The following is a 13,917-nucleotide window of genomic DNA, read 5'->3' as shown; positions in this document are numbered from 1 at the left end:
CCTTTCGAATTAGCTCAAAATCTTTGCAGGGGTTGTTGACGATGTTGAGGCAAGGAGTTTGAGACCGGTGGTGGAGCCTAAACTCACCGGAGATCGCCGGAAAATTGAAGAACACAACTGGGTCACCGACGGGTATCCAGGTCGACTTCCGGACTTCGATAGTGGAAACCGGCGTGCTATTCCACGATCCACCACCACAGGGAGGTGCGCAAGGAGGAGACGAAGCTATCTGGGTTGGTCCGGTCGCCTGAAACCGCCGGAAAAGTCAGGTCGGTCAGCCGGATCCGGGTCGGAATGAGATTTTCGCCTCTAAATGCGCGGGTACGGAGAAAGGGGGAGAAAAAAAATTGGGTTATGACACTACAGAGCCATAGATTAATATTATCATTAGTTAAGGTAAGTGGTCCTTTATTGGAGTACATCGTACATACATCTACCACTTGCCACCAAATGCAAATTATCTTTTACAACCCTAAATTACTGAATGAGATTATTTTTACTACATTGAATCAAGAAAATTAGATCCCGAGCATATCTAATATCTTCTGCCAAATACAGATATTACATCAGCGAGCAGTCGTACACGGCCATTCGTTCATAATGTTTATTGCCAATGCATTATGTATCCTTATATCCAACCTTGATATATGCTTGCATCTTGAGTTCATGACAACCCGAAAAATAAAGAAAAGAGATTATGCATGCATGCAAGTGGATATACCCTATTAGATCAACGAAAGTATGGTCAGAATATACGGGCTATATATAGAAGTTATTGATGACAATCTTACCAAAATATAGCGGATAATAATGACAAGTTATAATGATATGGACAAAGCTATAGTTTATATTTTCGTTTTGTTGAATACGCTACGAGCCAGATGCGATCGAGGACTAATAACTAATTTACGTTTGTGGACAAATTGGTTGAGGACTAGTATAATGCACACATGTACAGTGGACCAAGAGTACGCTATCAGAGGGGCAGTGGGGTTTATTTATAGCTCAATAAGACTTATTCCTGATAATGATTCAGCATGTTTCTATTTTAGACCAGGAAAATTTGGTGTTTGGTCGGTTTATTTCAACATATAAAGGAATTCTTAACTTAAATATCAAATAGACATATAAAGCATCATCATATGTCTATTTTTTATGTTCTTGGTATCTCACAACTGTCTATCAATGCTATCAGCTTCATCTCGTCCTTTAATTAAGGGTTTCTTGGCTGAGAGTTTGATATTTGCCAGGAGTTTTTTATATATATGGTTTTGCATATGTGAGTGTACACATGCCGGATTAAGCTTTTAATTATCCTCTTTGTTGGAGTTTGTCAAACATATGAGGTCAGATTTTTTGTTCCCCTTCTTTATTAGTTTGATTTCAATAAATTAGGGGTTGTTTGCCCTATTTAAAAAAAACAAATTGGATAAGAGAAATAAATTAGGACCGGGTCCTGAAGCTCAATTTATAATCAGAAGATTCAGATCACTCGGGTCACCAATAGTCTATACAACTACACAATCCACCCTTGAAGTGATGAAACCGAACTCGGTCCCTGACAATTATTTATCGGTTAAATGCTCGGGAAACAAATTTTGTAAATGAATGGCAATCTCTACAAACCCTCGGGTTTTTCACTATCTGTAAACATTTTCCTTCTGGAGTTCTTGCCAAACCAAAAGCAATTGCCAACTTCTCACTGTGATATGAACCGGAAGTTCCAGAACACTCAGTATCTGTGGAGGTATACTCAGAGGCTCTGATAAGAGATTCATCTTGCACATAACCATGCAGAGCAGCTTGCTGGACTACTACCTCCAATTTTCGATAGATTTCTTCAGTATCTGGATGTGACTTGTCATCCACGACGAATTTATGAATCTGATTGCAAACTTCAATCCAGCTCCAACCAGGAGTGGTTCTCACTGCCTGGTTTTTAATCAACTTTCTCATCCTTGAAACACCATCTGCATCTTTCGCTCTAAAATAAATAGTAGCAAGAAGTACATAATCCCCTGCATTTGATGACCCTAGACGAATTAGATTCTTCATGGCAACCTCTCCTATTTCCACATTTTGATGAATCTTGCAAGAGCTGAGCAGAGTCCGCCATAGAACTGGATCATCCTGTGCATGTGAAGTTCTAATAACATGAAGCGCCTTCTCGAGCTTCCCAGCTCGACCATACAGATCCACCAGGCACCCATAGTGCTTAATTCCAGGTTTCATATTGAACTTGGAGCTCATCATGTGGAAGTAATCAACACCCTTCTTAACTACACCCACATAACAAACCGAGATATGTGATGGAATTCGGCTGGACACTAGCCATCATCCATCTTCTCAAAGAAACAGATTGCTTAATTCCCGCGACCATGTACTCCGTACCCAACAATCATCGAGTTCCATGTAAGAGCATCCCTCAAAGACACAAAGAGCAGCATCCAAGTCACCACATTTCGCATACATATCTATAAGCGCATTCCCATCATAAACACTCCCCAAAAACCCCATCTCGCGAGCAAGTTCATGCACCACAACTCCAGTGTTCAACGCACCCAAGTGAGCGCATGATGAAAGCAACCCGACAAGAGTGAAGCCATCAACACCCACATTTCCACTTCTCATAAGACTATACACGTTCAACGCCTCATGATGAAGCCCGCCTGAGAATAGCACGAAACCATGGAGTTCCAAGACACTAAGTCTCTGTCAGACATTTCGTCGAACACTCTCCTCGCATTATCAACCAACCCAACGCCGGAATAACATTTCATCAGATTAGTACAAACAACAACGTCCTTATCGTAGCCATAGCGAACCAAACCTCCATGAACCTCACGGCACTTGGTCTCAGCCTTGGCTCTCTCGCAAGCCTTGAGCACAAACGAGAAGCTAAACGTGTCCGGCGTCGAATCGGGAGAAGAGGACCAAAGCATGTGATTGTAGTAACAAATGGCTTCAAGAGGACAAGAGCTTTGGGAGAAGCCTCTGATCATGGAGTTCCAGTCTTGGGTTTGTGGGTTTGGGATGTGATGATGGAAGAGGAGCTGAGCGTAGGGTAGGCTGCCGGAGACGGAGACGGCGCAGAAGTTGAGGAGCTTGTTGGAAATGGCGGGGTGGTGGTGAAGACCGTTGGTGATGACGTGCGCTTGGATTTTCTCGAGCCTTTCGAGGGTGTTGCATCCTTGCAAGAGGGTTAGGATGGCTTTGGTTTTTGAAGCTTGCAAGGCATGGTTTGGCAACATGGCATGTATGATTCTCGATTGGAATTGGCTCATCAGTTTTGGGTGAGGGTGTTTAAATCTACTATCACTGGGATTGCTTCATTTTATGACCAACTCGACACTTGGTTTGGACTTTGGAATCCGCTACCAATAGTTCCGGCCACCTCAAAGAATGGTTCTTTTACATCCATAAAAGAAACCCTTTGTTCTTTGAGCCACGATCTTGTGGCCTCTGGAGCCCTTGTCACGGTTTCTGTCCAAATCTCCACAAAAATTTCATCGGCGTCATCAAACTCATCTTTCAATAGCAATCGAGCAACTTCACATGATGGATAAATTGTACGCAGTATTTAACAGATTGACACTAAGGAGCTGTAGTTTGATTTGCTTATATATGTATAGCCTTTCACAACTTGATGTGGATAATATATGATACAATGCAATAATGCATCTCCTCAGAAACAGAACACAAAGCATAGTCAACACCAAATGCATGGTTCCTTTCACTAATCACTACAGTTAAAAACTGAAGCGGAATTTACTCTATTATGAACAGCACAAGTACATAACCTGGAATAATCATGATCACATAATACGACAGAAAAAAAAAACAGAACTCGAAACAATTCCCTACCATGATCAGCTAGTATTTACATTACATTTCATCAAGTAAAACTAAACTTTCAGTATAATTATGTATGCTTAAATAAGAACTGATCCGAAATTTCTGAACCTGCTTGGATTCAAGATTATAAAATGCCAGCTCCCCATCAGAAGAACAATCTTCTAGGAGGAGTTCATGATCCACACTAAAGCCCCAGATATGATATGCGTTAGGAAAATTAACAGTGTGCAGTTTCTCAAAACACCCTTTTCGTAGAACCCAGAAGTCGATAGAGTCAGACTCATTATTTAGTTCAAATTTGCAATGAAGAACGCAAATTGATTCTTTGTAGACTTTGATATATGCATCCGGATCATCACTGGGAATGGTAATTGGGGCTGCCAGTGCGTCAAATTCTTCATTTTTAGTGTCAAATGACACAACCGAAACCATTGAATCTCTAGTAGCAAGCCAATATGCCATTCCATTCCAAAATTCAGATCTTGCGAACTTCATGGTATTGAGCCAAGGTGGAATCACTTGAACAACCTTCCAACGGTTTGTGCTAAGAGTATAAACCTCCATTTCGATGGAACCAGGCAGCATCATCCTTACCACCTTATAGTCATTTAAATCTGGATGACATCCAAATAAGAGAGGGATATCGACATGCTTGGGAAAACAGTCCACACAATAATGATCGGATTTTGGTTGTGGAAGAGTCCTGAATTTCCTGACAGATGGGTTCCATATGTATATAGGGCTATTTGAATCCATTGCATTCCCAGCAAGACACACTAAACCGTTTGTTGAACCACATATCTTGAAGTAGTCCAGTCGGGAATTAAAGTCTAAATGGGGATGAAAGGGAGGTTTTAACTCCAGGGACTGCTCAAATCTTTCATAAGGAAAAAGAGAGTAACAAAGCTCAACTTGATCAAAAGTTGAACGGTCATCCGTAATAAGATGGGTATGGGCATTTCGTCTGATATGTGCTCTAACAAAACTTGAGCTGCGAATCAAACCCTTCCACTTCTTACATACGCACTGAAACCTAATGAGATATTTTACCGGGAGTCGTACTAAGATTTCCATGTAAAGATCTTCACTGATGGAACTGGTAGCATCCCCCCTGCGTTTGTTTCTCATCCTGAAGAAAATATTATCTAAGTAAGGCCTCGAAACCAAACTCCCTGAGGATTTGGTCAAGAAAATTTATATCCACTTAATCAAGGTATCGATTTTATACATGAGATCTTGCTAATTGCAAACAAGAATGCATCCAATACACATATATGTGTTCAATAAAGCTTCCTAATTTCTCCGATAGCCCAGCATCAGATTAGTCTATTTAGACTTCAAGGAATGTGAAAACATATGAACATATGAACATCAGCATGATAAGATTGTTTTATCATTAAATGCGTGTTTAATCAAGATTCCGGTACGTTTTCAGAATACCCAAAACACATCAATCATCAAATTACGGTTTAGGAATCAGCAAAGTCGAACTCTGCAACTACGCAATGTTGTTTGCATAGATAAGACAGGCAAGGAAGGGGGAAAACAGAACCTAAATTCAGAATCATGCAACATATACGAAAACCCCAAACAGAACTTGCATCCCGATCGACGAAACAGAAAGCATAAACGTACCTGAGAACTGAGAAGTTGATTCTGAATCGATTCTGTGCCACTATATCTAATCACAGTAATCAGGGATTATATAGAGGACCGAGGGGTGGCTTCAGCGTAATACACCTTAATACAAAATTACAAGTAGGCCCTGTTTACTTTTATCTATTTACTTTTTTTTTTGTTTCTTTTTCTTATTTATTTTATTTAAGACAATTATAAGTAATTTCTAATTTCGCTACAATAAGTTCTGAATAACATATAACTTTTTGATTAAAGTATAAATAAGAGGAATTTTAACCAAAAAATTATATATCAAATTATCTAAGTAATTAAGTACCATAAGTTAAGAAACAAACTCTTCGGAGAAAGAGAAGAGATCGAAATCAGCAGCATGCAAAACCAAGGGTAAGAGAACCCTTGTTCATCCATTCATGAGTATGGAGAAATCTTGGGTGGAGAAGAAGGGTCTCTTTGTTCCATAAGTTATTTTAGGCATAATGCATATCACAAATTGTATCAAGCTTTGTATTAACTATAGTAATATTTAAAAGAAACCTAGCTCCTTCCTAGGCCATGATTATCAATGAAATAATCTATTACTGTGGAATCAAGTTGTTAGCTATGAAATCAGAGCCCCGGTATTTGTTATCGGGATTGTATTGCTTCTTCTCCGGCGTTGTCACACCGTAAAATCCTTCAAATCCTATTTCAAGTAAATGGTTGCTATCGATGGATTTTAAGTATGCGGCCATTTCGTTCACCCATTGCTGTAAGACTTAAGGACCTCAGAAAACCACTTGCTATTTCTTTGAGAAAGAAAACCACTCTCGAAGAAAAAAAAGTTTTTATTTTGTTTATGCACTATATTGTTTAATTTATCATGTATATCTTATTAATATACGTTTTTTTCGATGTATTAAATTATTCAAAATATTATATTTTTTATGATGATAATAAAATCCTCCTAAATTTAAAATTTTATTATATAAATTAGAACTATTAATTTATATATTTGATAGGATATATGAATTCTCAAACTTCTATTATCTTATAAATTTAACGAATTATTAATTGGATTTCTTATTAAAAAAATCAATTTTCACCGATGAAATTAGAAAAAAATCATGTAAGTTTTCAAAATTATATAAAAGTCAGAATCTTAAATTCTTAAAGCGTTGCCACTACCGTTCTTACTCTTTACAAGAATGCCACCACAACATCACCCACCGACCACACCATCATCACTTTGTCTCTCTCTTTGAATTCAATCCATGGAAGACCACCGCTACCCTACACCTCTCGGCCTCCGGTTCCAACTAGACATCACCATCCAGTGGCAAAACCATCGTCTTCCTCTCTGTTTTCCAGCTCTCCTCTCCCTTCGGTTCCAGCTCTAATGATACTTGAATCGGTGGATGATATTTGAGTTGCGTGGTTAGACCAAGGCAATGCTGATTATTTTTGTATGGAAGAGTGATGCCTGATGATTATTGTTGTAGGGAAACTTACTGGTTGATGGTGTATTCGGTGGAGAAGACAACCAACAGTTAACAAGGCTTGAATTTTGGAGGAACTTAAGTCCCTCTTGAATTTATTAACATTGTGTTGGCATTTTTCGAAGAAGCTGTTTCCTTTATTTTTAGAAGAGATTGGTTATTCCGAAGAGAATGTTCTTCTTCACGAACCCAAAGCAAAAGTAAATCTTGTTTCAATACCAAAGCAGTAGGTGTGACAGTGTCTGTGACAACGTATGTGATGGGAGCTGTGACATGCCAAGAGGAAATGTGGAAATATGTGAAATTTTGTTAAAATTCAAATGAGATTGGTATGATAGTGGGTGTGATCGTTAGTGTAAATAGATAGTGTGACAGCTTCTGTGACAGTGGGTGTGATAAGAGGTGTGACAGGAGGTGTGACAGGAGGTGTGACAGTTAGTGTAATAAGTAGTGTGATAGTGGTTGTGACAGAGGTTGTGACAGTGGATGTAAATAGATAGTGTGATGGGGTTGTGACAGTATGTGTGACAGTGTCTGTGACAAAGCTGTGACAGCGTTGTGACAACGTCTGTGACAAGAGCTGTGACATGCCGAGAGGAAATGTGGAAATATGTGAACTTTTGTTAAAATTCAAATGAGATTGGTATAAGTATGCTCAGAATGAAGAGAATAGCAGGAATTAGGGAACCTTGAGCTTCGGTTTCGTCGGAATTGCTTGAAGCACCGCCATTGATGGCGGCAACCCTTTGTGATAGTTGTTGCGCCTTGTATGGTTGGTCGATTTGGAGTGGGTAATATATCAAATGAAAGAGGGGAGCAAGATCTTTCTAAAGGTACCAATTTTGTCAAGATCTATCGCTGGACGAGAAAGTTATAGCCGAAATTGGAAAAATAATGAAAAAAAAGAAGAAAAATAGTAAGACAGGGCAAAATAGTCCATAAAATATTTTTTAAGTGATTTTTTTCTAATTTTGTTGACCTTTTTATAATTTCCACTTAAATGTGATGATTTTTTTATAATTAATTCATAAGTAGTGATTATTTTCTAATATAAGTTAGGAGATGGTATCTTTTTATAATTTAGCTTAAAAATTATTATTTAGCGAGATTATTAATTAATTAAGTATTAATTTAACGATATTTTATTGTACTATAATTCAAATACAATAAAAATATACCATATTGCAAAGCTTAATAGGATTTTGCTAGATAATATCAGAATTTAGCTGCCTTGGAGGCAATGATATATGTAATTAAAGCTTTCGTATAACTTCACTCTCAAATAGGACTGGTATTCGATTAGGAAAATTGAAGCAATGGTTCCATACTTAAAGTTGAAATTCAACAAAGAGCAAAAAAGTACAAAGCGATCAGTTAAAATCTAAGCCTATTTGATAAGGAAAATCGAAGCAATGGTTCCATACTTAAAGTTGAAATTCAAGTACGCTCAAGTACAAAGCGATCAGCTAAAATTTAAGCCTAATGGACTTTACAAGAATCCTCCAAAAAAGACTCCTGGAGTCTTTTTTCTAACATACGAAAACAGATGAGTGCACCAATTAACAAACTTAATCTGCGCAGCATTCAATTGATCAGAATGCAATCTTAACTCGTCTTTCATAGGCCGTAAGCCAATTCCACTATTTCTTCTTTCTACCACCAGCGCCCTTCGACTTTTTATTAATAGCTTCTTTAGCAGTACTTTGTGGTGTTTCCTGTTACCAAGGACAAACATATATTCAGTTCCCAAATAAACAATATCAATGGAATAGATAGAGCTTAACTTCAACAAAATGCTGGAGCTACATCTGAATTCAGGAGGATTTACACAATATGCCAATACGTATATTGAAAATAAACAGAACTCCAAAAAGCATACTGTACATGCACGGCTAAAGGAAAAACAAGCCAACATACATAAGAGAGGACATTCAGAATGACCGAGTTAGTAAGAACAAAATCCAGACATAGTTATGAAATCCTATAATGAAAGAACCACAAACTAGTTCAAAGGACATAGAGAGCAAGTGTTATACTGAGCTTCTGTATGTCTTACATGACAAAACTGCTGAATTGATCATAGCTTTGTAGCTAACAGGTCAAGTGCATGTTGCCATGTTGTTAGAGAAAAGGGAGCCTGCAGCAGGCCTAAACCTCCAGGTAACCTTTTCTAAGAGTTCTACTGGGTGTTGTGGACATGTTAAGTGCATTTGTGCAGGCAACCAAGATTGGAAGATTCAGTGCAAAAGGACTTTCACGCAACAGTTTTTGCTTGATCAAAAGAAGATACAACCACGAAGTATTAATGACATGACGAGTTTCTATACAGAGGGACTTTCTAGTTGGGAGAGATATGATACCAATTTATGATTTGTTCCCTAGGATGACGGTGATATGAAATAACAAAATAAGAATTAAGCAAAAATTGTCTATGAAGATTCACCAAGGCATTCCGCTTCATGTGCTTAAACAAAACCTCTGGATAATGGTATGAGATGATTGGCACCCAAATTATAAATTGGCAGGCTTAGACTGCCCACCACATTGAGCCTAGATGAGTTAGAGTCCTGTAGAGAGAACATCTGATTCTTGATTGCCAGTTTGGGGTGTTTAAGTACACATTTGGTATCCTGTCATCCAATGTAACAATGATTATGACAACCTATCGAGTCTTTATCCTGCATAATCATATTTCTTGCAGCCTAAAAAGATTTCTCATTCAAGCGCTTCAACAAATGTGCGAAGTAATTGAAGTCTTGGTAATTAAGACTAAAAAGTGCAAAGGAATTACTTCCAATCACGTTATCTATTTAGTTAAAAGAACAGAACTGCAAGTCCATAGTAGGGATAACAAAATCAAAAAAAAATTCCTTGAGGACCAAATTGAACACAAAAGCATATGCAATTAGACGAAATACAATTAAGGCCAGGATATGACAGAGAAATCTGAAGCATCTTGATGTATTTCATAACTGACACGAACCCCATTCCAGTCACAGGTAGAGCAGAAAACAGAACCAGCTATTTATGTGTGTAAGGAGAAGAAAGACGGGAGCTTTAAAAAGTTGAATGGAGCAATACCTTTCGTTTAAGGGGTACAGATGTTGTAGCAGTTGGCTTGAAAAATGATTCTAGTCTGTAAATGATAAAATGAATTATTCAAATCGAATGAAAAGAAACTCAAAAATTCAAATTAAATTGTGCTAGATTCACATACCTGCCCTGTGATGACTTGTTCTTGGCTGCTTTAATCTTTTCTATAGCCTGATCAATACAGAATTCAATATAAATAAAGCTGACATGCTGCTGAAAAGGAAGCATGATTTGAGAAGAGCCTGTATTTTTATGAGTAGAAACACACCTTAGTCACTCTGTCACTATTGAATCCATTTTCATTCACCAGAAAGGAAATCAGCCCCTATACAAACAGCAAGCTGATTGAAGACTGACTTTTAGGAATCAAAACTAGATAACGGATTATATAACAATTCTCAACTGGTATTTCATACTTCTTCATCTGGAGCAGTCCACTTAGTCTCCAGCTGCTCGTCATCAGTTAAAGCAAGTGGTTCTTTAAAAAGCCGTCTAGCTTCTTGATATGGCCAATCATCTGGTATTTGGTACCTGAAAATACAAGGTATCTATAATTATAAAATAATACAACACTGGTCAGTATATGAACCACATAACCAAGAAAAAATTTCATTCTTCTTCCCTCAATGGGTAATGGAGGTACCTATCTATGAAATAATATAGCAGCGGACAATATATGAAATACATAACCAAGAAAATAATTTCATTCTTCTTCCCTTCATGAGTAATGGTCATAACAAGAACACTGATACAATATTTTAACAAAATAGAACACCCATTTGATTGTGGAGTATACAACTAATTTGATGTAATAATTCCAGGAGAGAAACTTTGCACCAACAAATAGAACTTGATGCATATTTAAGCTCAAACGCATTCTGAGCAAACTAGAAAAAGGACCATTACCGTGTAGCTTCAATTAGAAATATAATTGAATAATAATTTGGGTTAAGAAACAGTACTCTGGCATAATTAAGCAATCATGTCAAAAACATATTAGATGTATAGAAAATCTTCTCTTAGTTCTTCCTAAAGTAATCTTTCAGAAAATCATCAGTTATATCGTAACAAATGAGCCGACTGTAAGCAATGAAATCTCTATAATCAAATACATGTGCAACCATTTAAGATCATATGCCAAATTGAATATTTGACCTCTCTTTGTTTATGTTCTCCAGTATACTCTCTATGGAGCCATGTTGGCGGATGAGCTTCAAAGCTGTCTGTCCTCCAATACCTGCAGCATAGAATAAGAAGGTCGGCGAATGAGGAGGCACAATTAATATTTCGAGCCAACTATAATGAACAAGTTTTAATATAAAAAAGGACGAAATTATCAAGTCAAGAAACTGAACTTTGGTAATTTTAATACCTCGAATGCTGTCACAATAATCACATCCAGAGAGTATGCACAAGTCAATGAATTGATCCATAGTAAGATTAAGCTCCTCCAAAACCTGGAAATGTAACCATCATTAACTGTGAATAATTTTTTAGTCAAGTGTAAAACCCTTAAAAGTTGTAAGCACCTTAGCAACATCAAATTCCATGACCGGGATTTTTCTCGAGCTAGGATCCATCAAATGGCGAAGAAATTTTGGAGCTCCAAATGTTAGGGAATCCATATCTTCGGAGGCCACAGCATAAACCTGTCACATTGAAAGATAACTATTATCATCAATATTACAATCCCTAAGGACACATTCAGGCAATGGAAAGATGCCTTATAGATGTAAACAATTTGATGGCAGAAATACTCCTAAAAAATGAAGCATATTCAAAAAAATAGGACCATTGAAACAGATAATATAAAAAAATATGAATTGAAAAACCGAAGTACGTGTACTCTTAAAAGGTTCCTAGAAAATATAGAACAGGTCAAGAACTACTTGCCTTTCCCATCTTGCAAAGTACAGCACACTGTGCCTCTGCTTCTGAGGGAGCCTGTGAAAGTCAATACATTGTATTAAAGTATGACAAACAATTACTTCTGTATACAAACTAAAACTCAATTCTACAGCAGTTTACTTGAAATTTTAAGGTCCCACCTCGATTACAGGCACACCCATGAGCCGTAAGAGTCTTCTACAGTCTTCATTGTGCTGCTTTGTCACCTATGAAGGGAAACAGATATGACCTCAAACCTTCCATTTCTCATGTAATGGATCTAATTGACAAAGACAGAGTTCTATAATGCTAACTATGGATGGAGTTCGTACGAAGAAAGTACGAGCAAAGTGCTCACCTTTACTGTCCGTTTACTGAATTTCTCAATGTCTTCCTTATTTCCAGACTGCAATAAAGCAATTACAAGAAAAGAAAACTGTGAAGTACATTTCTCTAGTTCATGAAAGTTAATAATACAAAGTCATAAATATACAGGTACCTCTACAGCTGCTGCTAAATCTTGAGTAGCATCAACTCTCTTCGAGTAACTACAGAACAAGTTGCAAAACACCAACCATTAATGAACAAAACACATCAATCAACAAGACATGCTTACAAACCTAGGCAGTAAGAAAGCTACCGTTTTGCCAGCTCTTGGCTTTTCAATTCTGGAGGCTTTCCATCAAAAACATAGCTGAAACAATATATCAACATAAAATCTAGTCATTCCATAGTTTAAATTCGTGAGGGCAATAAGAGTAACACTCAAAGACTAAAACAAACACACAAGACACAAGGGTCAAAAACAAATTACACCGGCTTAATCCCAGCTTCCAGAAGCCTAATTGTCCGCGAAAACATGCCTTGGAGATGACTACATTGAACCCAGAGAACAAAACCCATGTCACTACTAGCAAAACCAATCTTTCCAAGACTGCAATCAAACCAATTCTCAACGCAATTTGACTAAAACAGGCATTGATCTCATGCAAAGCTAAGAACTTTATTAAGGGTACCTAGTAACTTCACCAGCTTCATTAGTGAGCATCTCAGTTCCAGTTCTTCCTACCACAATCTACACAATTTCACACACACCCACATCGAAAGATAGTTCCTTTAGCCAAAATATACACATTATAAACAAAACAAAAGAATAGTTAAAATTCATACAAGGAACTGATAAATGCTCATGCTGGCATCGATGGCAATCTTGCGACCGAAGTAGCTCTCGAATTTCTGCTCCTTCATGCACTTTGGGGCATTGTCGGCCAACAGCTTCGTTAAACCCTAATACACCAATTTCCATGTACATGAAAATCCCTTAGTAGTAAAACCCAGAAAGCAATTAGTGAAAAGATGGTAAAGATTCTACCTTTATGCCCATTAGATATAGCAAAGAGGAGAGGGAGAGGAGTAATATGAAGAGAGAATGGAGAAAAGGTTTTGGGGTTGGAGGTTGGGGACGAAACTGCTTCCCGCCTACTCTAAGAGCATCCGCACCCATAAATTGCATTTGCTCAAGCAAATGGTAGGGCCAGAAGCAAATTTTGCTTCAAGCAAATTTTACTTCAAGCAAATTTTGCTTCAAGCAAATCGATTTCATATTTTGCTCAAGCAAATCGATTTTTTCACACACCCATTTACAATTTGCTTGAGCAATTCAATTTTGTCTTGTTGTGAAATAATTAAATTTTTTTATCAGATATATTTACAACCAATAATAATGTGCCACGTGTCATTATCGACTCGATATTATTCAAAATTTCCGATAAGATTTTCGACTAATAGATAATTGACACGTGTCACTACCACGTGTCATTGTCGCTAAAATAATTGGAGCAGATTTCCGATAAGATTTTCGACTAGTAGAGAATTGACACGTGTCACTGTCAGCAAAATAATTGGACCAAATTTCTGATAAGATTTTCGACCAATTTGCTATAAAAACGTCTAATATCACTCATTATAA

The 13,917-nt window shown here is 37.4% G+C and overlaps 3 protein-coding genes across 6 annotated transcripts; all 3 read right to left on the bottom strand.

Annotated features, from left to right (window-relative positions):
- Positions 1–1,425: 1,425 nt before the first annotated feature.
- Positions 1,426–3,284, bottom strand: LOC126798814 (pentatricopeptide repeat-containing protein At3g56550-like). The gene is given in 5 exon segments (XM_050525877.1): positions 1,426–2,281; positions 2,283–2,338; positions 2,340–2,427; positions 2,429–2,669; positions 2,672–3,284. Coding segments are annotated over 5 exon segments (1,782 nt in total). The 3' UTR covers positions 1,426–1,497.
- A 483-nt stretch (positions 3,285–3,767) lies between these two features.
- Positions 3,768–5,511, bottom strand: LOC126798815 (F-box/kelch-repeat protein At3g23880-like). Its single transcript, XM_050525878.1, has 2 exons — positions 5,491–5,511; positions 3,768–4,984 (listed from the first exon to the last, which is right to left on the bottom strand). Exon 2 carries the CDS (start codon positions 4,981–4,983, stop codon positions 3,886–3,888), a length of 1,098 nt encoding a protein of 365 aa, XP_050381835.1. The 5' UTR covers position 4,984; positions 5,491–5,511; the 3' UTR covers positions 3,768–3,885.
- A 2,827-nt stretch (positions 5,512–8,338) lies between these two features.
- On the bottom strand, positions 8,339–13,425 carry LOC126797928 (flap endonuclease 1). Of its 4 annotated transcripts, none has more exons than XM_050524695.1 (18): positions 13,321–13,425; positions 13,119–13,235; positions 12,965–13,023; positions 12,763–12,882; positions 12,589–12,642; positions 12,448–12,496; positions 12,307–12,354; positions 12,110–12,175; positions 11,955–12,005; positions 11,591–11,710; positions 11,434–11,518; positions 11,217–11,298; positions 10,478–10,592; positions 10,330–10,386; positions 10,186–10,232; positions 10,050–10,104; positions 9,412–9,598; positions 8,339–8,683 (listed from the first exon to the last, which is right to left on the bottom strand). In XM_050524695.1, exons 1-17 carry the CDS (start codon positions 13,330–13,332, stop codon positions 9,434–9,436), a joined length of 1,302 nt encoding a protein of 433 aa, XP_050380652.1. In that variant the 5' UTR covers positions 13,333–13,425; the 3' UTR covers positions 8,339–8,683; positions 9,412–9,433. The 4 variants fall into 4 exon arrangements, with proteins under 4 accessions (XP_050380652.1, XP_050380654.1, XP_050380655.1 ...); XM_050524697.1 differs by having other exon boundaries at positions 12,763–12,822; positions 13,321–13,362; XM_050524698.1 differs by lacking the exon at positions 9,412–9,598 and having other exon boundaries at positions 13,321–13,361.
- Positions 13,426–13,917: the final 492 nt, after the last annotated feature.

This window comes from Argentina anserina, chromosome 6 (genome assembly GCF_933775445.1).
Source record: "Argentina anserina chromosome 6, drPotAnse1.1, whole genome shotgun sequence".
NCBI classification, from domain to species: Eukaryota; Viridiplantae; Streptophyta; class Magnoliopsida; order Rosales; family Rosaceae; genus Argentina; species Argentina anserina.
The sequence above is the reverse complement of the archived record's forward strand: the minus strand, read 5'-3'. Positions and strand labels throughout refer to the sequence as shown.